The 24,407-nt window shown below is 38.7% G+C and overlaps 2 protein-coding genes across 12 annotated transcripts in view; one reads left to right on the top strand and one right to left on the bottom strand.

The window, feature by feature from the left end:
• LOC122872058 (T-cell surface antigen CD2-like) overlaps window positions 1-24,407 on the bottom strand; it is a 36,278-nt gene that overhangs the window by 8,922 nt on the left and 2,949 nt on the right. For 2 of the 11 annotated variants that reach the window (XM_044187742.1, XM_044187745.1), the window contains exons 1-2: window positions 2,800-3,059; window positions 1,613-2,259 (exon numbers count right to left, since the gene is read on the bottom strand). In XM_044187742.1, coding sequence (XP_044043677.1) covers window positions 1,613-1,718 — 106 coding nt within the window. In that variant the 5' untranslated portion in view covers window positions 1,719-2,259; window positions 2,800-3,059. Of the gene's footprint in view, window positions 1-1,612; window positions 2,260-2,799; window positions 3,264-4,663; window positions 4,900-13,072; window positions 13,257-24,407 lie in introns of those variants that run through there. The other 9 variants (XM_044187750.1, XM_044187749.1, XM_044187748.1 and 6 more) reach the window with 9 other exon arrangements.
• pln (phospholamban) lies at window positions 17,186-24,337 on the top strand. The gene is made up of 2 exons (XM_044187765.1): window positions 17,186-17,342; window positions 23,791-24,337. The coding sequence occupies exon 2, from the start codon at window positions 24,038-24,040 to the stop codon at window positions 24,197-24,199; it is 162 nt and encodes a 53-aa protein (XP_044043700.1). The 5' UTR covers window positions 17,186-17,342; window positions 23,791-24,037; the 3' UTR covers window positions 24,200-24,337.

Raw genomic sequence — 24,407 nt, 5'->3', positions numbered from 1 at the left:
GCTTATATTATATATATATGCACACAAACACACACACACACAGACACACGCGCACACACACACACACACCGCATTTTCACACCTTTGATGCTGCAAACTGGCCAAACATCAACTTTGACATTTAAAAATCAGACAATAAGATCCTCAAACTGTTTGTCTGCAATGCCTAAAACTGCTTTTCGATAATTAGATTGAATCATTTGTTTAGTTGAGCATATACCAAATGCATTTTTATTAATATGCATCGACAGAAATAAGTAATGGCTGGAGTTCACATTGCAACCATTTTTGAAAACATAAAAATAATAGGAGAGACTAAAAAGAAAAGGGCTTTTAAATGAAAAAAAAATGTACTTGTCATAATTTGTTTACATGTATTGTATTTGTATATGTATTTATAGATATATTTGTACAGAAAAACTCTATTTAGTAAAATAATTATCTATATTTTGTTTCACTCAGTACATAACTGTCTCTAACGTGGCTATTATTTGCAGAATTTATTTCTAGTATATTCATGTGTTGTTTCTTTCTTATGATTTCAGTTGTTGAAATGATATTGTTTGCTTTTCTGTACTTTGACTGCTGCTTCTGTAGGTCACCTGGACTGAAGCGCTTTTCCTTTGTTTCCTGTTCTTCTTCTGTAACCTCATTTCAGACCAATGTTACCACACCAGCAGCGTGTTTCTGCTGCACCTAACGTTCTAACTCTGATATATTTCTGTCAGAGGTTTCTAATTGCATTCACCCCGCAATCACAAACATGTCTTAGAGTAACAACTACAGGGACGTAAACAGAAAAACCAAATATAGAACAGACATTTACACTAACCAGTACAGTCAGTTTGATTAGATGTCGTTTCATGTCATTCAATGGCAACCTCAGTGGGAAATGAACCCTCAACCCTGCTCATGTCAGTGCTTGTATCTGCAGAATTTGTGCTGCATAAACGTTTTGTTGGTTCCCTTTTAGTGCCACAGTGATGATCAACTTAATACTATACTGATTTACAGTACTGATATACAGCCTGGATTTGGATTGAGTCTATTTTGTTTTTGAGAATTGTTGCCAATAAAATAGTCAAATTTAAAGCATCAGTCCACTGTTCTTGCGTGTTTTAGCCCATTTACTGTATTCTTATATACACAGTACTTAACTGATTTTAGCACCGTACTGAAATAAAGGTAAACTTTAAAACATGTTAAAGAATCTAAAACAAAAAATGATTGGTAACAGATCAAAAGAACAAATATCAAGGGGTTGAAAACATATTAAAGACCCTAGTTTAACTCATTAAAGTCGAGATAAAAAGTAGAAGTCAAACATTTGAAAAGCACTTAGGAAAGAGTTATTCAGTTGGCCAGAGACAGTTCAAACATGATTTTTGAAAGGATTTTTTCTTTAAGAGGTTTTGCTTTTAAAATAAATATGAAAATAAATGTTAAGAATCAGCACTGTTACAAGACGTACGTTTGAAATCTGATGCTAATAGAGAACCTACAAAATGTCTACTGGTTCATTTTCAAGTCAAACTGAAATCCTTAAAATCTTCAATTCATAATATCTTACTACTTCATGAGAGTGAGAATGTGATTATTAATTGTACAATACCTGTGGAGGCGAAGGAGCAGCAGAGCAGGAAGAGAGTGATGGTGGAGACAGCAGCCATCTTCATCATCATAATATTCAGCTGAAAAGAAGAACAGCCACTTTCCATTATGAAGGTTATTTCCTGTCAGAGCAGCTAGATCACCTCCTTTATGTGTGTGTGTCAGCTTATGTGTGTGTGTTTATGGTTTCTAAAGGAAGTGATCCAAGAGGCCCCATCTACTTTCATCATCAAAGAACGCGACGAGCAAAACTAATGTTATATTTAGAGCACACAGAGAGATGTGTACTTTTTTATTCTACTTTTATACTTCAGTAACTAAAAATATAATTGTCACCTCCAGTTGAAGATCATCAAAAAACAAACTAATCCCGATACAAACGCCAAACAGTTATGTTTTTAGGTGCAACTTGTGTTTTAGACTTTAAACAATCAATTGACATCCGTTGGAAACCACTTCCTCTTGTATAAGTTTTGGGCCAGAAAAACTGATTATTATAAACTGACTGTACTTGTTTCTAACCGCCGCTGCATGCCATCATTTCTTTTCTCACCTTTTTCCATTCTTAGTGGATCTTCATGCCGTTTGATTCGGATGAAAATCTTTCCATCTAGTATTGTCAGAACATGCCCTTTCCATCGGCACTGCCTTGTTTGATTAGCAAATGACAATTTTATCAATTTCATATAATTAAAAACAGGAAAAAATAACGTAAAATGTGCACAGTTTTCTAGGCTGAATGTAATTCAAATAAGGAAATAAAAATGCTGTGTTTTGTATATCTGACCACACCATCATGAGATTATAGGCTTCAACAAATCTATTTCAGGAAAGGTTTTGAATTTTCGAAGTTTGAAAAACATTAATTTTGCTACACTGTGACAACTTGAGCGCTCTCAAGTTTAAAATGTTTTGTCGTCTCTGAAAGTTTTACAATTTTTTAATCATGAAGTTTAAAGTTTTGTCGTTAAAATTGGCAAGATTCTGTGACTGTAATCTGACAAATAAGGTGGTGCAATTTTAATTTCAGAAGAACTAATTTGCTTTGTTTATTTTGCTTGAAATTAAAGTTCATCATCATCTGACAAATATTGTATTTCCCAATTGGAATTAAATGGACTTTTATAAACATTGTACACCTGCAGCTAGGTCAAAACTCTAATCCACATGAAAGATTAAACATCTTACCTTGCAGGGTTTGACTGGATGAAATGTCAGAACACCACCATCGCCACACACCTTCTCCTTTCGCACTAACTGTAGATATTGGCAGATATTGCGCCAAAATGCATCACCTAAATAGCTTGTATAAATAAGTGGTGTTCCCTCGTTTTCTCCTGAGTGCCTGTTGCTGTTGTGCCACTACATGAATGCAGAGGAAATGTGTAGACCCATATGTAAATTGAGTTAGCATCAGCTTGTGGTTTCCCATCACAAACATAATCTCTGAGCCAACAATAGAGCTGTACCTCACAAGGCTGGTTTTAGTCATTCATTTTAAATGTGGGATAATCATAGCTCTTGTATGACATACATTTTGGGAAACTCTAATAGAAACACTACAAAGAACTGATCTAACAGTGCAAAAGAAAGTAAAACAAGTAGCAACCGAGATATTTAGATAGACCGAGATAGTTAAGCACGACTGATCAGTTCCACATGTCCAATTGTTATTTAGTTTTCCTGAAGTGAAATCATCATCAAAAGCAAAATTTTTTGCACACCATTAAAGGTGTACTACAGTAATTTAATATTACAACTCCATAAAGTTTGGGGAATCACAAGAGACAGATTGTTTTTTGGCCAAAATTGAAGAAACAGGGGCCGAGATATTTTGACTTTTAGTCGCTAGTACGAGTCAAACTTGATCCTACATTTCCCATAATGCAATTCAACTTGAAAGCATCTTTTATTAGAGCCCATCCTGCCTGGTAAACACTACCACACACCACCAGCTCAAAGCGCAGACTTTTTGTTATACATTTGTGATCTTCAAGCCCAAGCCAAGATAACCCTGATGACATCACTATGACATCATCAGGATTATTTTGTGAGATTTCACAAAGCTCTGTTTCTGGGTCCTAGTGCTAGACCAACTTTCCCCTCCACACACCTACCTTTTAATGTATCTCCAACTGTTTCCGCACATTCTGATTCATTAACAACAAAACTATAGCACGAGCGCATAAAACTCCTTTGCTCGCTCTCAGGTCAGGCAGTTTGTATCCCGCACATACAAACTCCAACTAAGAGAAAAGCTCCACTGGATTTGACCTGCAAGTGAAGCATCATCAGGAAACAGAGATGACCTTACAGCTGGAGGTGAAGCCAAAAACACTGGTAACAGCTGATTCCCTACTGTACTCTATCGTGTGTTGGCTGCTTCAATACAAGAAGAGTGCTCTCTAAGACTACATGTACATTACTCCTAATTGTAAGTGGCAGGCCTGGAATTTCATCATTTTAGGGGCAAGGCCACTTTGGTGTTGTCAACTTTTTGAGGGCACGAAGGCCAAATGCCAGGGCAGCAAGGCCATCAAATAAAACAATGATTTCAAGTCCACGGAAATAATGAATTTAACTTAAGGGTTAAGGAATTTTTTTTTTTTCTAATTTGTTGATGAAAAGTATTAACTCTTCAATAATCATAACCGTTGATGCATAACAATGAGTTTCAAATTTCTAAACTTTACTGTAGCACGTCAACCTATTTTTAATGCCCCGCTCCATGCAGGCTGGGATTGACGATCACGTTCACGAAAAGTGACAATGACGAGACTTCATGAAAAGTTCATCATGTTTCAACAAACGGCACCGGATATAGCTGAACAGCCAGCTAGCCAAACCCAAGCCTGTCTTCTGTCTAACTGCGTCAGCTGCAAATCCTTGACTAACAGCTGAACTGGTATTGGGGATCTTGAGGCCTGGTGCGTAATCAAAGCGGGCTGACGACGCGTCTCTCTCGCTCTTGTTTCGGCTGCTCGGCGCACCGGTGCTCCCGGTGGCCAGTCCGGCTATGGTTTCTTGTCTTATTCTTTCGCTAATTTCTTACTTTTTTCTTCTTAGTTTCCTCAGCTCAGTCGAACTTCTCTTCTCAGAAGTTCACTCAGTCACAGCTTAGCGCTATTGGCACATCAGGATGAGTTTGATTTAAGTCTCCTGTTTGACCAGATTTGTGTCAAACCGTCGCCACAGGGTAAATAGCGCAGATTTCCAACGGTTCATACCAGGCTCGAAATCGAACCCACCGCTGGTTTTGTGCGCAGCGTTTCACTTGATGTTGCGCAACAAGAAATCTCAACAAATGACACTGGTGTCTAAAAACCTTATTGACAGGAAAGAGGCAGAGGGCAGTGCGGGCGGGGATCAAGGCCATATCATTTCTTTCAAACTGAGGGGGCACGGCGGCCGTAAAACTCTTGCCCTGGTACGTTAGTTTGGAAGATCACTCCGCTGTAGCTACAGTTCACACACTTAGCAGGAGAAAAGGCACACGGGCTGCTTCTATCTGACAATCTAAATAAGTGATCTGACGCACTGATCTCACACTGGTGTGTAGTACTGTATGTTTCACATCCTCCTGCAGCTTTCTTCTTTCGGTTTTCTTCTTGTCCGGGTGTGAGAGTTTGTATGCGTGTGTGCACATGTATCTGTATATCTCTACACAAACAATGGACAAAATGGACATGTGCAGTTAAAATCCAGGGTTTGACTCCTTTCTGCTGCAGAACAAAGAGCGCTCGGTGCCCAGACAGACGCCTAACAGGAGCCTACACATAAAACAGGCCCCTGGATCAGTAGTCTGCTGTCTGACCTGTACATAACGAACTAACATTCTTCTTCACCGCTGACAAAAACAGTCTGAAAAATCAATAACATTATATTTGATACACTGACAGCAGTTTGGTAAAAAGTGCTACTCTTAACTGCAGTTGCCCACAGGGTGGCACCGTTATATAACATGCATGTAGTTCAAAATGAAACCACAAACACCAGCAAATCTTAAACTATTATTAATGTAATGTTGCATGAGAAATCAGTTGAAATGTCCATATATGTAGTGTGTCAGTAGCTGCATAAACTAGAATAAAATTATGTTACTTCACTTAATGAGTCATTTGTATTTTTTGAATTATATAAATGATGTATAATGGAATAGTTTAGTTGCAATACTGCTGCGTTCACAGACATTACAGATTTAAACTGACTTAATAACATCAGAAATCAATTACTAATACTGAACTGTTGTCTTTGAGTTTAAAAATACCTGTGTGTGGTTCTTCCAGTGCTGTGTTTGGAACCACAGGGATTTCCAGTTGTCTTTATTTATGTCAAAGATTATACTTTTAAATGTTCAATGTTCAATACTCACAATGAGTAAACCTTTAGATGCAATAAGTGTACTACTTATTACACTACTTTTACTCCAAACTCTCTTCTTACTTTACTCTTTATCCACATTAACCTCATTAAAACAAAAATATTGTACAGTTCATCTTAAGCTGTACAGCAGTAGAGATATACAGAACCCCACCACATTCACTGACATTTTCCTGTATTTATGACTTTTATCATAACATCTTGAAGAAACTCTCTGTTATAAAGGTATTTATCTAATAAGGATTGCATTAAAAATATTAATAATCCTAAATTATTATCAAGATTCAAATTTTTGTAAACTTTTTATGTATTTACAAAGTCATATTTATGAGTTATATAATTAATGATTCATTAAAAAAAAGCTCTGGTGAATGCAATGTGCTTCTGCAGAAACTGAATATTAAAACGATGATCTTAATATAATTTCCAGAATATGAAAGAATTTAAAAACATTACTTTAAGATCAGGGCCACACAATTCATGATTGTCAAGTGGACTATTCTTTTTTTAATTTCTACACGAGTTAGGAATAGAAACAACAGTTTTTATCTGCTTTCTTTATATAGTAGAAGTACGGGGGTTTAGATGGAAGGAGCTTCTGGTTGGATTTGGTCCCAGCTCAGTAAGTGTATACTGGGTTCTATAACCTTGATAGACCGGGACGTAAACCTTTTAAACTTTGATTTATGACTTCTCTGCTTTATATGACAACATGTGAAAAGGGGGAAACATTTAGTTCGGAGTCCAGATCAGATCTTTTGATGGAGTGAGTTCATGGTAGCAGGAGTACAGGCTGACTGTTGGTGTTCCTGTGAGGGACACAGATGACCCTCTTCTGTTAAATGGGCCTTTATAAATAGAGCAGTTATTTTTCCACTGCTCTGATCCAACATGTCTGTACATCACACTGAAGACACCACACAAACCCTTTAGATACCTCAGCTTCCAATCACAATCCTCTATGTTAACCTCAGCAACCAATCGCAGCCATTCAGATGTCTTCACCATCATATCAGAATGCTTTAAATAACTGTAGCCAATCAGATATTTCAACCAGACTGTGTCAAACCAAATGGTTCTCACTCTTGGATCAGCAGGGCGCTGTGATGAGCAGAGTGACCGTCCTACAACTAGAGAGCAGTCAAACTGCTGCTCAAGGGCCCTTCAGACAGATGCTGAAGCCCTACAGGCTCCAGAGGTTCTGTCCTACAGATGAAGCTGACCATGCAACTCATTTGAAACACATGTATAAGAAATAACATAACAAGCCTCCAACATGTAACTTTCTTCAAATGAGAAAAAAACAAGGTTTTCTGTAGAGATTCAGCACACGAGATTGGCACATATGCCAAGAAGTTACCAGTGTTTCTAAACAACTTCATTTGCTGAGTTGAGTTGATCTGTGTGACTAGAAAAGTACAGACTCCTGTACAGTTACATGCAATACAAATCAGTGGACATAGTCAAGAGGTGTTGAATCATCTGCATTGAACTGCATGATAATGACATGTGTTTCCCCCTCTCAGTTAATATGGGGAGAAGACAATATTGTGAGCCCCTGCAAAATCTTTTTGGGAGACCCTGTTGACCAAGGATTCAATATTTCTCCGCCACAATTTTATTCCTGACAGTGTGGATAATGCTTTGACAGCATTTAGACCTTCATGTTTGGAAATAAAATATCATTGAACCATAAACTGAAAAAATAAATATAAAGTTTCATATAGTTACCTAGAGTACATAACTTGCAATTAAAAGCCTGCTCTCTACTACATGTTTATCTTATGAAGGCAAAAATTGACAAATATATATATATATTTGTTGTTGTTCAGATTAATCAAAAGTAAAGATGACAAATTTCAAGTTTTCAAGTTTTTTGTGACCCTAAGATTAAAACCTCTATTAATAAAATCACATATCAAATGCACTTTTAGGCCAAATCACACCTCGAGTAGAGTACGTTTTACAGTGCAAGTACAGCCCAGGGGCCTGTCGAATGAAGCATTAGCGAGCTAGCTTGCTAGCTATGGGCTGGGGAGTCAATCTCATGACAATCTGCCTCACAGCTCGCCTACTCTGCAGCAGGTTTAGTTCAAGATCAGATCTATATGTATGAACAGCCCACCTGCAGTACTAACCAATCAGCTCTCAGGAAAAATGGAGGTGTCTCAAACTGTAGGTCACATTTGAATTAACTATAGTAAACCAAAGGCTGAGTACAGGGTGTGTATGCTTTCGTATTATTTCTTTCTATATCGATTTATTATATCAGCGATGTTGAAAAAAAGGTTTCAGGCAGTTTCAGGGGTTCTGAAATGTTTTTACAGGACTCCACAGAGATGAGTTCAGTATAGGCTGTTGTACTCTGCAAGCTGCCTTTGTGAGTAGAGAATCTTTTTATAGACTTGATGTGATGACACAACATTGTATCAATGGAAAGAATGCCCACTGTGCTCTAATGACGGTCAGTGATAAGAACATTTAGTTATGCATTTAGTTGCCTGCACTGTCTACAACGCACCTCGTGTAATCCTCTCTGGACTTCACAGCAGTAACAGGAGCACTGATCACTGGAATACAATTCGCTGCGGTCTTATTCATAGTCAGATGAGAAGATCGATATCAATTTTATGTCTGTGTGTCCAGAACAGAAGACTAGAAGTAGGGGTAAAAAATAGGCCCTAAGGTATTCTTGGAGGAAGGAGATAAGGTATATTCAAAGCCTTTAGTCGGGCATTTTAATGGTTAAAAATACTGGTTTCAACCTCACATGGGGTCTTCCATCAGAGTGGAGATTATAAAGACGAATTGATATGTCCTGGTTCACAATATAGAGAGTCCGCTGGAGCTGAACATTATTTCATTACATGAAGAAAATAACCACAGACACAAAAATACATCTTATCATAATATCAACATGTTAAAACCTGATCATGCAAATCAGATCAGGAAGCACAGCTAACACTGACTCACTGTGCCATCTTAAACCATTAATACACCAGAAAAGCTATTTTCTTTTTGCTCTACCTAAGAGTACCTGAAGAATGTTTCTTTTCTGTTATCAGTTTTTCATTCTCACGATCTCTGGATTCAGCACATTTCAAACTACTCGAGCATCTTAAATGTCTTATTCATGTGTTGTACCTTGTTAAAATGTTAGACTGTGCTGTGGAGAGTCAGGTGAATTAAAGGAGCAGGGAGGAGAGGAGGAAGGGTAAGAAGACGGAGAAAAGGGATGAAAATATTTCAGTGAATAGTCAGTTAATTTTAAATTCTACTTAATCCTCCACCTTATTGTGGTGTTTACTCATAAACTACTTTAATCGAAACAATGTACCAACGTGTACCGAATGACATCAGCACCAACAGGTGCACTTAAAAGCTTTTACTACAACGGCATAAGTACGAGACTCTCTCTCTCTCTCTCTCTCTCTCTCTCTGCTGGCACCATTAATATACCTGCGCGGGCCAATCAAGTAAAGTCTTTGTGTGGGAAACACTGCTTAATCTTTTGTTACCAAACCACTTCCACTACATAAGTAGCTCCCCTTTTTGGATGTTACTTTCACTTTCAGCCATGCTTGTTGCTGTGCGTAACAGTATGACTATATCACAATATGATTTTTTTTTATTAATCATTTTAAAAATGATACCATATTTATACCAAATACCACCATATTTTCGTGAACGATATGATATGGCACACTCCTAAATATTGTTGAGTAAGGTTATGTTCCAAAGATGGGTTTTTTAGTAATTTGCAGTATTAGAAATGTGATTTGGAATGAGGTTTTCTTACTTTTGGCTCTGAAACTGGAAGTTACGGTTTCAGTTGATTGACAGGAGACGGGCAGTAACGCTAATGGAAAGCTAATATTAGGAGGTTAGTTTTGAGACGCTGTTTAAAACACTCATCAGTGTTTGTTGAAGGATAAACAGTAGAGATTGATAAGGACTGACAGAGGAAGCCAGGACTGTCTTACAGCTGCTTTTAATTTTATTTACATGCAGTCTAGTCCAATATTTCTCATTCATTGCCACTGGACTCGTTTCTGCTCACAGCTCTCTAGCTCACATAGACTCCTACTAACAGAATCATAATATAGCGGAAGTATTTTGTACAAAACCAAAATTGATAGAGCAATTGTAGCTCTGACCTCACAGCAGATTAGATAGTAGGTCCCAGTCGTTTTGGGTTTCTATTTTTGGAGGAATGACAATTGTGTCTAAAAATCCAGTGCACTGCATTTGTGTTATTTTTAGAGGCTGAGTGTCCCGAGGCATTCCGAATTTGAGCGATTGTTGCCGGGTATCTCTGGGGAATGCCGTCATTTGGAGGCGTTGGATTTGAGTGATTATTTTGGAGATGTGACAGGGGGACAACGGAGATCAGGTGCTGCGGATTTGTTTGGTTTTTATTTCAGGAGGCCCGGCTGCATTTGTTTTGTGTGGTTTTATTGAAGAAGCATGATGCACATGCCAGGATTGGGTGCACTGGATTAGTGTTACAACAGTAGCCTGCTGTGGTCATTTTCAGCTATTGTGGTACATCAGTAGACTGGATTAGAAGTCATTTTAGTTACAACATCAGGTGTGTTGGATCTGAAATGACCAGAGGATGCCAACTATTGTGCCTTGGATTTGTGGTGTTTCATAGTTAGTAGGTTGGATGTGTTTGATTTATTTTTGTTGGACAGATGAGGTGTGCTGGCTTTGTGGATTATTTCAGGAGATGTGACAGGTGGATGCCTCAGACAGGGTCTTTGATATTAGATCAGAATGACACAGGATGGCTGCTCTGGATTTGAAATGCTTATTTTGGTGGACCGGGTGTGTTAGATTTGTTTTACTTTATATTGGGAGCACTGGCAGCTAGGACAGTGTTCAGTAACTGGGGAGACTTCTTTTGTTTTTTTGTGGGACCTTTGATCCCTGAGGACGTAACCCTTTATCGCTTTCTGAGTAGAGCAGAGCAGCAGCTGGCAGGGATCCAGTGTCTTGCTCGAAGACACCGCAGCAGGCTGGATGCAAAGAGTTATGGGATTAAGTCTGAATGTCTCCAGGATGTACAGTACGACTTCTCCAACCACTGAGCTAGCTTGCACTCTCTGAAAAAGGCTCTGAGTTTCCCATCTCAGAGTTACATAGTCACCTCACAGTTCAGGGTTAGGCTCAAGTTGTTAAACCTGCTTTCTGAAACAGGGCCCTGGACTCTACTGAAATGTAAATAATCACCTAGAGTATCTCCAAAAATGTTAAATTGACAACTGAAAATATCATCTCCACTCCTCCACACACACAAACAAACCTGCACGTCACATCTCCAGCTAACTGAATTCTCTGCATGTCTCAATTGCCGGCATTTACAATCCAAATAAGTCATTAAAATGAGATCATCAGATTAAGGTGTATGTGGTCTGTGTTTCAATTGCAGTAGTCTTGTAATCACATTAGGTTCAGTGCATTAGTGTGCATACTGATGCAGCCATCGCTGTGTCAGAAACATCAGGGATTTCTTTGTAACCCTGCTCAGTGATGGATTAATGATCCATTCAAACAGAGCTAAAACCTGAGCTTGGTATATCATTTTAAGATTTTAAGGTTGACTGGGTTATCCTGAATAAAAATGATGCATCATACAGTACTTCTAGCATTTTACATATGTACCCCCACTACTGGTTAGGCTCTACATTGGTTGTAATGTTTAATAAAGCCTGTTCTACTCTCTGAAGGAACCTTTAACCAACCTGAGTCTCTAAATTAGATTTTTCTAAATTTAATCTTTGTGAAATTCTATTCACACATGATTTAATGTCATTAGAGTGAGTTTCAGAGGAGAATTATTGTGTCTTGGGTTGGTATTGTACTTCAAAAGCCCATATCAGATAAACCCTGCTCTTAGACAGAGGCCTCTGGGGAAAAGCTAGTTGTAGGCTTCTCCACATAGCTGGCTATATCTGGAGAACAGAGAGAGTAAGAGAAAGAGAGAATGTGTGTGAAGCTGCCAACAGCAGCAGTACGTTTTCCAGAGTAAACACAGCTGATGGGGTAAACCCTCCCTCCACCCCTCTTCACCCCTAAAATGCCCTTCTCCACCTCTCTCTCTCATCCTCTATCTATCTATCCATCCACCCATCCATCTCTTTATCTCAACCTCTTTCTCATGTGTTACAAACAATATACATCATAAATAGCGGAGGGTAGCTTAGGACAGGGCCTTTGTAAGTGAATATTTCCTCAACACTTCCTTCTGTAAAGTAACAGCTGACATGTAGTGCCAAACATCCCTGGTTTATTTATAATATACTGTAGAGTTATTATACATTCATAATGTAGAGTTTTCCTGAAGCTCTTTCTCTGACATGTACAATGGTTTCCTTAGAAAGAATGAAGCTCAAATGATACTTTCAGTATCTGCGTAGCTGCGAGGGTTCATGCCACGGACATTTCGTCATCAGACCTCTGTGCAGATGTCTGCATGCAGCCAAAAATGTATGACTGTGTGGACTGTCTGTGTGGTCCCTCTTGGAGTATATGAGGAGCTTAAGAGCACTTATATAATTGGTTTTAACAACACATAAGTGTAGCCAAGTGTCTGTGACACGAGTAATTAATTTGAATGAGATGACGTGCAAGAGCAAATTCCTGGCAGCTTACTTTGTTACGTGAACACTGCATTTCTGCTGTTAATTGATGAAAGATAAACTAATTGAAGCAGTGATAACTTTTCAGAGTTGTAAAACTCAAGTGTCAAAGTATTTTAAAATGCTGTGCCGTAATTTGGCATCTGATAAGCCTTCAAACTCATAGATCTTTTACTTAAATTGGTTTTGCTGAATCCAGAATACAAAGGGTTCATCCTCTGGGGAGCATGAATGTCTCCAGTAAATTCAATGGTAATCTGCTCATTAGATTACATTAGAAATTAATAATTTGGTCTGTGAGTGCTGCTGGAGGAAAGGTGTGAACATCCATTACAAGTTTCATGTGAATCAATGGGAGTCAAAGATGTCACACGTGAAAAGCCACTGACTGTTAAAAGTACAAGTTTTTGGTTTCCGTGTATGTGTTCTGTACTTACCTCTTTGGTCAGGAGTGAACAAATCTCTTTCTCTTCCGACTGGCAGCAGAGGCATTGTCTGTTTTCTCTGGCCTGCCGTGGTTTTCTATATCAGTCAAATTGTTTCTCTCACTCTGCATCTTCCTCTCTTTCGGTCAGAGCAGTCGGGCATTTCACCATGTAAGGCTGCAGAGCTGAACCGCTCCTGGGAAGAAAAAAAAAGGATAGCTATTTTATGGTGGAACATTTTTTGTAACCATTTTCCAGCTGAAAATAAGAGCAGTGTGTTTGTGAAGATGGAGAAGAAGATGGTGATAAAAATTGATCATTGAGAAACTTATAGTCCATTATATACACATATATACATACAGTATATATTTCTCACCACTTGAGAAAGACTTTACGGAACAGGTGATTATATTGCCAGTGGAATTTTTTTTTTTAACCTTTTAGGGAAGTTTCAGTTGGAGCAATGCTCTCAGTTTCAGGATTGCTCTGTTCACACTCCCACAGTCCCACACTTTCATACCTGCAGGCTGCCCAGTACAGCCACAGTCTGATCTGATGGCCACTGAACAGCTCCTCACAGGTTTGAGGGCCTTGCACCTCAGTGGTGGTAATGACTTTCACTTTCCCCACCAACACTTATCCTGCCAGTACTGTACACAATACTGGACGTGTGTTGCTCCATTAGTTCAAACATGTTTTCCATAATCAGTAACCCTCTTTCTGGCAACAAAAATGAATCAAGCCAAATGTGACACAGTTTGAATGTAATTACACAATATTACACTAGTTTGACTAACATCATATATGGTGAAAGATTTTATCTTTTAGACAAGATAAGAGTCTACAGATATGCTAGTGACTCTGTGAGGCTGTACTTAGGTGCAGCAGTGCTTTGAGGTAAATGCTAACGTAAGCATGCTAACATGCTCACAATGACAAGGCTAACATGCTGATGTTTAGATGGTATAATGTTTCCTATGTTCACCATGTTAAGTTAGAGTGTAAGCATGTTAACATTTGCAAATTAGCAATAAACACAGAGTACAGCTGAGGATCATGGGAATGTCATTGCAGGTATTCTGTCACAAACCAAAGTATTGGACAAATTAAAATTTGGACCCGATGAGGGCACTAGATGAAAAGTCAGAGGATCACCAAAGTGATTACAGTTCATCCTGAGGAGAACATGAATGTTTAAACTAAATTTTATCGCAATCCATCCAATAGCTGTTGATATATTTCACTCAAAACCACAAATGTTGACCTCATGGTGGCGCTAGAGGAAAAGTCATGGGATCACCAAAGTCAGTAGGATTCATTCTCTGGGGGCCATGAATGTCTGGACACAATTTCATGAAAATCCATCAAATAGTTGCTGAGATATTTCAGTCTGGATCAAAGTGGTGGACCGACCGACCAAGTTTACCATCCAACTGGCTAAAAAACAAACAAAGAAACCTTGTGAGTTGTCTTGGCTAAAATCTATAAAATCTTGGCTAAATCTGCATGTCTTATGTCATTACATCGATGTTTAGGTTTAAAAGACCACCTTTAGCACTCTGGGACAATACCTGTTTTTTTTATTATAAAAGGCCAAAGTTAGGCCTGTGTACCAATATGAAGACCTGAAAAACACCAACTGTCTCTTCCTGTCCCAAACATTAGCCTTTTAGAGCTACTAGACTGTAACCATCATACTAAGACTTTAAGAAGACAGTCTTCAGCTCACTGCTTTCCCCATAAATAATAGAAAACATGACCACAGGCTCCATTTGCCAGGAAACCGCTAAAGGTACTGATACAGAAATTGATAATAATGACCTGGAGAGGGATGAATCTGAAGGAACTGAAATGTCATTAATACAGCATATTTATTTGTCTAAGGCATTTTATTCAGTTTTGTAGATTTTAATGGACCTTTCTTTCTTTCTGATGTGTTTTTGCATTGTACATGGAACATAATTTATTTTTATCTCAGTAGATTTGACTGCTAATAACACATTTCTTTTTCACATTTCATATGTTAGTGAAACAGTGGAATTGTCTGTTTTATTTAATACATTTTTATCTCCTACTTGAGCAGCCCAGCTTTCCCAAGGGGAGGATCAATGTTTCATCTTTGGAAAAATACAGTTGTCATAAAAGAGGGTGATGGAAACATCTGCTTGTCCATGTACTCAGACTGTCTGAAGTGTGTATCCACAGTAGAGCAGTGAGTAGCAATAAAAACAAAGCTGACTGCCCAGTACGTGACTGACAGCCTGTTTACATGCAGATTCTCCTTATAAGGCAGATGCAATGCTTTCTGGGCCACAGCAGGGGGGTTATTTTTACTTTTCCGGACTTTTTTGAACCCCTTGTCGCTTTTGATGTCTCCCAAGTGGAGGATGCTGTCCAGGACTTCACACACATACACACACATACTTTGCTAAAGACCCAGAATTTGTTGTTTAGCCCCAAAATATGTTTTAACCTACATTCATAATGATATCAGTTGGTAAAATCTGTGTATGCAACTTTGGAGTATGTCACAAATCATACTTCAAATATTACTACCTTCATGTTGAAGGTTGGCATGACCATAATGTCCATTTGAATCTGAATTTGAAAGATCTAAAAATGCGCAGATGGAAGAAGCAGACTAGTTTTCATGAAGGTTACTGTGAGACAAACTCTCTGGTGTTGTTGTGCTTTCGCCAACAAGCCAAAAAAATCTATTATATATTCTCCAACAGCAGCAAAAAACAGATGTTGTTACATGGGTTCAAATGATCCAAGACGATTTTAGATAACAAGGCTAAATTATTTTGTCATTGCTGCTTCAACAATATCAGGATCCCAAAGGATCAATTCCCAGGCTCTTTACTGGTGTGGTCATGGCCAAACTGTATATTTAGAGGTGCCATCAGCTGTTCATAGGCACCACGCTTGTGACAAGTGTCTATCAGGCTGCCAGGATAATGAAGACAATAGAGTAGTCCAGGCATGATGTTTGATTGTAGGCCAAACTGCAAGCTGGCTCTGCCATGATGCGATGGTCATTTCCAGCTAATACTTCATGGATGTGTTAAACAAAGGATGAGGAATCCCCACATGGTGACCTGTCCATTACATTAAGGATGCTCACCAACAGCATCAAAAGGAAGTGTAAAGAAGTGGATGAGCACGAGAAAAGAAATCCCCCGCTTTCTTCCTGGTTGGTCATGATGCATCAGCATTAGTGTCTTTCTTGGGCTGACCATATTTGATTTTTACTGAATGCAACAAAACCTAGCCTAGCTTCTGTAACTCAGTGCAATCTCTCATTTAGGTTTCTTTCATCCTATCACTATCCATATTTTTTTTTAAAATCACTCATTGCTAGAGAACTTAGTATTAGAATTTGAAGCCTTCATGATTTTAACAAAGTTAAAGAAAGGAATAATTTCTATATAAGTATACAAAAAACAACAACTACTCTTGGTTTCTCCATGATATCCAGCAAAACTCTCTTTTAATGTAATTTTTCCAACTTTTTAACTGTAATCTCTGCTGTCTAAAAGATGCCTACGCCTACATTCAAAGGTCTTGGGCTTATGGGAAATGGTGTTTGTTACAGGCTGCTAAAAAAAACAATATTAGATCTTTTTTTTAAACAATCTAGACATGTGGAGTGAACCACATGACAGAGTTGAGCAATGCTATGTTTCAATGCTGGATTTTTAGTGATTTGTGTTATCACAAATGTCTGTGTGATTTTTAACTCTGGAACAAACTCTCACTTCAGCTCTCTGCAGATGTGTATGATATGAAGTTTCTGGGTCACATGACCTGCAATTCCAACTTTGGCCACAAAATTACTGCAAAGCACAGCTCTAATCCTACGGGCTTGATTTATGCCAAAAATAAACAAACATATAATAATAGCTAATATTATTTGTGAATGGAAGTTAACAGATTCAAATAATTACCGGTAAACATTATTTCAAGTGCATTTCAACTTTTCATCAGTCATGGGAACCTGGTTGAACAACTTGACACTTTCAGGACTCAAACCCAAATTCCTGAGCAAACCTGAACTGCGCTGGTAGATGCTGCCTGCTGCGTGTATAATTCGCCAGACCTGGTACGACCTTGGTATCCCCACTCTCCTAAAATCTTTTCTGGGATGTCCTGCCTCTCTCTCTCTTCCTCTCTCTTCCTCTCTCTCCCTCTCTCTCACATTGTGTTTACAGCCTTGTGGAGTGCTGCATATCTGACATTTCTCTCTCAAACTCCAACCAGCTCTGTTCTCATCTGAAAGGTAAGAACCAGCATCCTCGACAGACACAGCTGTTCTTTAATTTGATTTTGTTTTATAACAGTAGATGGGGAGATAATAATGATAACAGATGATGTATGTGAGATAAGAATGCTTAGAAATAATCAGAAGACTAAAATAGCCATTAAAATACGTTAAGTATTATTATTTCTAGTGGATTAAATGACCATGAAACAGTTTCTTATGGAACTCTAACAGCTTCCTGATGTTTAAGTTAGTCACTGATCTTACTGTGAGGGTAAGAGTAGGCTGTATTTTATGTTAAGATACAGAGGAGCACTGTGTGAATCACTGCTTCTTATTAAAAAAAAGTCATTGTTCACATACAGTAAACACAGCTCTGAACCGAGGGGCGGGAGGGGGGGGTGGAAACTCGACTGAACCTCCCAAAGGGATAAACACTCATCTCTATTTCTTACATTCCCATCCAAAGCACAAGTTTCTTTCAGAGCGCTGATCAGCTCAATCTAAACATCGATTTCATAGTTTAAGCTTACAGTAGCATATGCTAACAAATGATAGTGGCCTTTGGTTTAAAGCCAGTATGGTGTGATATGACAGCGTGCTTCATAGTATGGTAAAACTGGATATACAGGAAGCTAAAGTTGGGAGAATGGTTTTATTAGAAGTATGTTTCTGGTTTTAATGTTTGAGTGATAGGGTCCTGTGGTGATCTTGATATTTGTTGACTTTTAGACTTTTCTTTATTCCACAATGACCTCTCACTGAGGTATGTGGACCTAGTTACACATAAAAGAGCAGAAGAAACAAAAATAAAGCAAGTGGACAGTGCCATGTGTTGCCCAGTATTTGGTGAATACAATAAAGGAGGAATGGAGAGGAAAATTAATCAATAAACCAATATACAAATGAGCAAACCCCCCGGTTATATTATATTAATAGTTACTTAAAAGTAGCCATTAGTGTTTTAACAAATTTAGCAAGATTTGTTAACTCTCTAATGATCTTATTGTTGAATACTTTTCAAAAATTCATTAATTTTCATTAATCATTAAGTTAATTCACACGTTAACTGTGTGTTTCTATCATTGTCAGAGCTAACACAAAGTAATATATAATGATACTCCTCACCTTAATCTCCAGTCAAACATAAAGTATGCAGGCTTGGAACATAGTTACATAAATGTCTCTTCTTTGAAATTGGCAGATTATGACCACCACACCCAAATTTAGACAGATTAGTTCTATATACAGGGCTAAGCATAAAACAACCGCCTATTTTTACTGATATTTACTGCTGTCAGATGGTTTCTGTAGTTAAACACATCTTATACCATATCAGCAGGTGGGTGACACTATCCATGCCCCACTTAAAATAATAGGTCAGCATCAGCAGACCCATGCAACTTCCATTTTACTACTCGATAGCTGTTTTGGTTTTTTTACTGTCAATCTCCACAAGTTGCAAAAGATACTGCAGCTATTTTATTTACAGAAATATATAGATTTTGATCGAATCATAACTGTAGTGGCATGAGAGGAAACTAATAAACTGTCCTTAGTGTCTGTACAGATAGATCACCTCAGTGTGTGTGTATCCATATGGAGTACAGGGATGTATGTGCGTGCATGTACCTGTACAGCTGTGTGTAGCCTCACTTGCTGCTCAAGACAACAGCTACTGGTGCTGACACACACTGATAAAACTCACACCCATGGAATGAATGGCATCTAAAAGACTTCACACACACACACACACACACACACACACACAGTTCTCCAAAACAGTTTTTGTGATGGAAATATTTCAGTCTTTACTTTTAAGATGAAACTTTGTTGCCAGTAACTTTCATGTCTAGCTACACATCGACACGTCAAACCCCCTCTGTTGCTCACACTGGAGGTATTTAGCTCTCGGCAACAACAGCTGATTATAAAAGTACAACATGGTCCTTTCAACAGAACAAAAGCGTTATCTGTACTTTAACAGTAACAACCATCTAAAAATAAAACTAGATTTATGCAGTTTACTAATGCTTCACACAGTAAAACACAAACTGTAAGTTGGAATATCCATTAAATGGAAAATAAGTGAGATAATAAAATACTGAAATGAACAAAATATGTAAATTCTCATTAAATAGGCCAATGTACCTGTTTAATGACTAAAAAATCAAGTAACTCTAAGTAGTACATTTTAAGTAACATATTTACAAAGTGTAACAAATAGCTTCCATTTGTAGAAATTGAACATTAGAGATACATTCGTAGGAACTACAGTGGACAACTGAGGTATTATATTATATATAAAAGCACAGATGACTGTGATCCAGACATGAAGGTTCTGACATCACCCAAATGGCAACCCATTCACTTTACTGTTCACTTTTTGGAGCCAGAAAAACAAACAACAAAAACAAAAACTGGACTGAGGAGCAAACATTAAAATCACTGGGGCCGGCAGTGATAGGCTGAGGCACCGGCAATTAAACAGGCTTAATATCTCCTTAATGGAACAATGATTCTCAAAATGGCCACAGAGACACAATAAAAGATGTGAAATTAGCTTCCTTGTGGTGGGGGGGGGAACGGACGTTTGAGAGAAGTTGGGAATTTGAATTGTCTTGGCGCCACCATCTACTGGTCATTAGTGGTACTGCATCTTAAGACATTAGCTTTCATCACTGGTGGATGGCACTTGAACTACAGCAATGCCTGTGGTTTCCAAACTTTTTGGCTTGTGGCTATAGCCAAGCACTTTTAGAGGCCTCAAGGGATGAAACTCTCCAATACTTCACAAGAAAAAAAGACCAGAACAATGTGTAGCTGAGATATGTTTGATCTATGTTCTACCTTATTAATCATCCCTCAGATTTATCAGTTGCCCCTTAGGAGTCCCAGCACCTATACTTATACTTTGAATTCAGCTAAGGTGTGACCTTTGCAGGCACAATGGTTATGTAACCTCAGCTTTACCTTGAGAGGTTTTTTACGTTAGTAGTTAATTCATCAACAAGGAAATTATATTCAAAGAAACAACACAGATGAACCAATCACAGAGCAACAGCTGTGTCTGTGTGGTCCTGTGAGAAGTACAGACAGACAGGAGAAGAAAGTAGCAAGTGATGACAAAAAAAATGAAATATAAGAAAAGTTGATCCTTTTTGTCGAGGCAGGAGTTAAATTTGGCAGGAGATATGTGTGCTATGTGTGGACTCCCAGACCCCCAAATGTCATGAGACAGAGGTAAGCCTGGGTATATTCACTGTCAACATTTCATTTTTTCACTCATTTCGCTTTTGTGGAAATGAGGATTACTTGCACACTAGTCACAGAAAAGAACGACAGCCTGTCTTCTGGCATGAAATGATTGACAGTCAGCACTCAGCACGTAATGATGTGTCTGATGTGAACAGACGAGTGGAGGATAATGTGGAGTACCAGTCATTCACATGTTGTCAGTCACACAGCGTTGAGCTGTAGAGGCCCACACACAAGACGATCCCGATTTAACTGCAAGGTGTCAAAGGTCAAAGTACTGGCAGGAAACAAAGGTTAATTTCGCTCACTGAATGGTCTCCACCAACTCCTGAGGGAAATATGTGGCTCTTTAGCTGCTAAATGCTCCACTGTGTTCACCAGCTAGTTGCTAACTGTGTCTGTCTGCTGTTTTCTTGACGGACAGACGTGTCAGCCTATCACAGTCAGTCACTTGCACAACCCATCTTAGCACCGGCCGTTTACCAAAACAAGGATTTTTTGTTAGTTTGTTTCCGAAGATGGTGGCAAGTAGAAAAACCAAATTGAATCTTCAACATGTCCCTTTAGAAAACCATGGGTGACGACACAAATGCTGAAGCAGGACTAATGTTGGGCAGAAAAAACTTTAATTTAAAGAGGACAGTCTTTCAGTGGCCTTCTTTACTGAAGCTACTTTCCTATTACAATTGTATTAATTATAACTATTTGCTCATTAAAATGTAGAGCATATCATAGACTGAAAACCACTCAATTTAAAAATTTTTTTGGATATAGCTCTCCAAGTTACTTCGCTTGAAACTGGAGTGAGTTTGGTTGCATATTAAACACAAGGGGTTGGATGTGAGGAGGACAAATCATTTTTTATTCTTTTGACCACCTGCAGTCTGCCTGCTCGTCCCCTCTGCAGCGTTTTCGTTTTGATTTGCAGCTACTGCACGCTCTGACTCTTCATTTTCCTCACTGACACACTGCTTAGTTTCTCTCCATGTGGTTTGCGACTTTGTTTGATTAGAAATCTATTTTCATGGTTCATGCACTACATGTGCCAGATAGGAGACAGTTTCCTCCTCTTTAATTCAGCAGCAATATTTATGAGTTTAGTAAAAGCCCAAACATACATGAAAAGGTTGCATGCATATAGTGCAGTGTACTGTATATATATATATATATATGTCATTTTTTAAATCACGCTGCACAAGGAGTAACACTGTTATAGACCATGAATGTGTCAGCTGTTTCTGTCTTTTAATCCAGTAGAATTTCTGCTTTATGTATTTTATTCAAACAAAACTAAGCTTCTAAATACAGGTAATTTCAGGTGAGACACTATTTCAAACTACAGCACATTTTAACGTACATGCAGAGACGTTGTGTAAGTCTTCAGGGCTTAGAAATCAAACTTCTGCTGTCAGATCAGACGCTTCAGTCAGGTCAGAGGTTAGAGGTCTCAGAGCAGACCGACGCTCTTATCCCATGGGGTATGAGAAAGTGTGTGTGTTTAAAGGTGTTAACATGTCAAGTGATAATGGGTGACTCAGAGGCAGACTAAGGGTGGAAGAAACAAAAGGGAAATGATAAAAATAGATGTGCTGAAAAGTCTGTAGAAGGCATCAAATGGCTAAAATGACTCCAGTTATCTGTACGGATCCCAAACGGCAGCAAAGTAACAGGAAATAACAGGATATCTAAAGCACAGATTACCACCCTAACATCAGATATCTCTAGTAACACGGCTCTAGGAATCCAAATTCTGTCTGTATGTTGTCCTCCCTGTTTGTATCATAGGATGTACTGAACAGTGCAGCCAGCAGGGGCCGCTAGCAGGACTTTTAATCTTGTTAAAAATAGCAAAGAACTTGGCAGAGCTGATGTACAAGTGTAAGATGTCCACTGATTGTGGGAGCCACTAATGCAAAAGCACGGTCACCTTGTCACACTGACTTTGATGTCAGGAAAGTTGCAGATCAGATGACAAAAGGGATTTAGCAGAGTGTAGAGAGCCTGCAGCTGCACTGGGAAGCTCTTTTATTATTTCTGCTCACATGCTTTTTTATCGCTACTTTCTACTTTCATTAATTCGCCATGCAGTGGAGTGAGTGAGACTATTATGAGAGGGAAAATTATTTAAAGCGTGACAATGTAACTTTTTACAAGAAGAAATTACAATCTTCCTCTTGCAAATTAAAAGTTGAGTTCATAAGCAATAAATCCCACTCAGGAGTTTTTCCGCTTCAGTATTACTTGGTCTGGTATGACCAGCAGCTTATGGCGGCTAAAGTTACACTACATTTTAAAGGCCCTGAAAACCTGTTTTCTCAATCAGCATCTTACGAGTGATGTGGTCCCATAATATAAAAAACATTTTTGTGTGTGGATATTTTCACATAAGTGATTCCTGTATTTGTGTTTTTGTCATTTTCTCTCAGTTAGAGAAAGGCGATGTATTTAAGTGCACCAATCAGGATTGAGCAACATTTCAAACAAAATGAGATGGTGGGTTGTTTGCTAATGTTGTCAGCACAAACCACACCCACACAGTCCTGATGGAGCAGATTAGCTGAGTTTTAAACTCTTAAGAAACAAGTAATACTTTTTCTTACTTCAATAGTTTAACTTTGCTTGCTGATTATCATGGATATTTCATGTTTAAAGTTTTGAAACCAAGTTTTCAGGGCTTTAAAATTAACCATCATTGCATAATTGTGGCCACTGTGTCCGCTGTTCAGTAAAAGTCACTTTAATTGCTGAAATTTATGGATGTAATTGCCATTGTTCTTTTCTGAAGGTAGGCCTGCTTTAAAAAAACATTTCATTACATGTATTAGTTTAAATGGTAAATATCCTTAATCATATGTGTTATCTCATGTCTTTTAGTTCATGGCTTTTCATTGCTTATTTTCTCTGTGTACGTACACCTTGTCATTCACATTGTTGTCATGACATTTGTGTTGCTGCCACTCGTGGCTTAACACATCATCAGACCTCAGCTGGCACCTCTGAGCAGCTCTCTTATCATCACACCATGTACTGCGATACAGAAAGGTCACACGAGATCTCAGCCAGGAGACAGCACCCAGAGGAAGGTGCTGAAGTGCTCGTCATTTTTTCATGTTAAAGTACGAAGGCAAAGTGAAACTGAACCAAACAGTGAACTCTGTCTTTAACAAACTTTTCTTACTGTGTTTTTTCCATCTTCCCTTCTCACCAGCAGAGAGAAGAGAAGAGATCTTGTTGTGTAACCAGGACTGAACCACTTCAGGCCAGGCTGCATTAAACACCTGATGTGAGTTCATCTCCAGACAACCAGCAGCAGTTTGATTCCCTGATTTCACCTCCTCCAACCAGCCCGACCAGCTCAGTCCAGCTCCACTCAGTCCAAACAGGCCCAGCAGCCTGCCAGAACTCTCTCCTCTCACAATCCAATCCGGTCAAAATCTAACCAGTCTGCTGTCTCCATGGAGCGCGTTCAGCACATGACCAAGTCGGCCATCCGCCGAGCGTCTCAGATCGAGGTGAATCCGCAAGCCAAGAGGAACCTGCAGGAGCTGTTCGTCAACTTCACCCTCATCCTCATCTGTCTGCTTCTCATTTACATCATCGTCCTGCTGAGCAGCTGAGAACAGCAGAGCCGAACGCAGAGAGAGTCTGGCAGGGCTGTGCTGTGCTGCGGACGAGGGTTTGGCTGAGATATGGGCTTTACTGATACATACAGATCAGATCTCGAATAAAGCAATAATAGCATCCCCATATATCAGCCTAACCCTGTTTGACAACAGCTATGAGGAAGGATCATGGAGGTAAAAATGAATCCAGGTGAAAACAATA

The sequence above is a fragment of the Siniperca chuatsi genome, linkage group LG24 (genome assembly GCF_020085105.1).
Source record: "Siniperca chuatsi isolate FFG_IHB_CAS linkage group LG24, ASM2008510v1, whole genome shotgun sequence".
Classification (NCBI taxonomy): domain Eukaryota; kingdom Metazoa; phylum Chordata; class Actinopteri; order Centrarchiformes; family Sinipercidae; genus Siniperca; species Siniperca chuatsi.
Note: the sequence above shows the minus strand (reverse complement) of the source record. Positions and strands in the feature narration are given on the sequence as shown.

What these genes read in the sequence shown, in the direction of transcription:
- pln (XM_044187765.1), top strand. Translation starts at nt 24,038, where the DNA reads ATGGAGCGCGTTCAGCACATGACCAAGTCGGCCATCCGCCGAGCGTCT.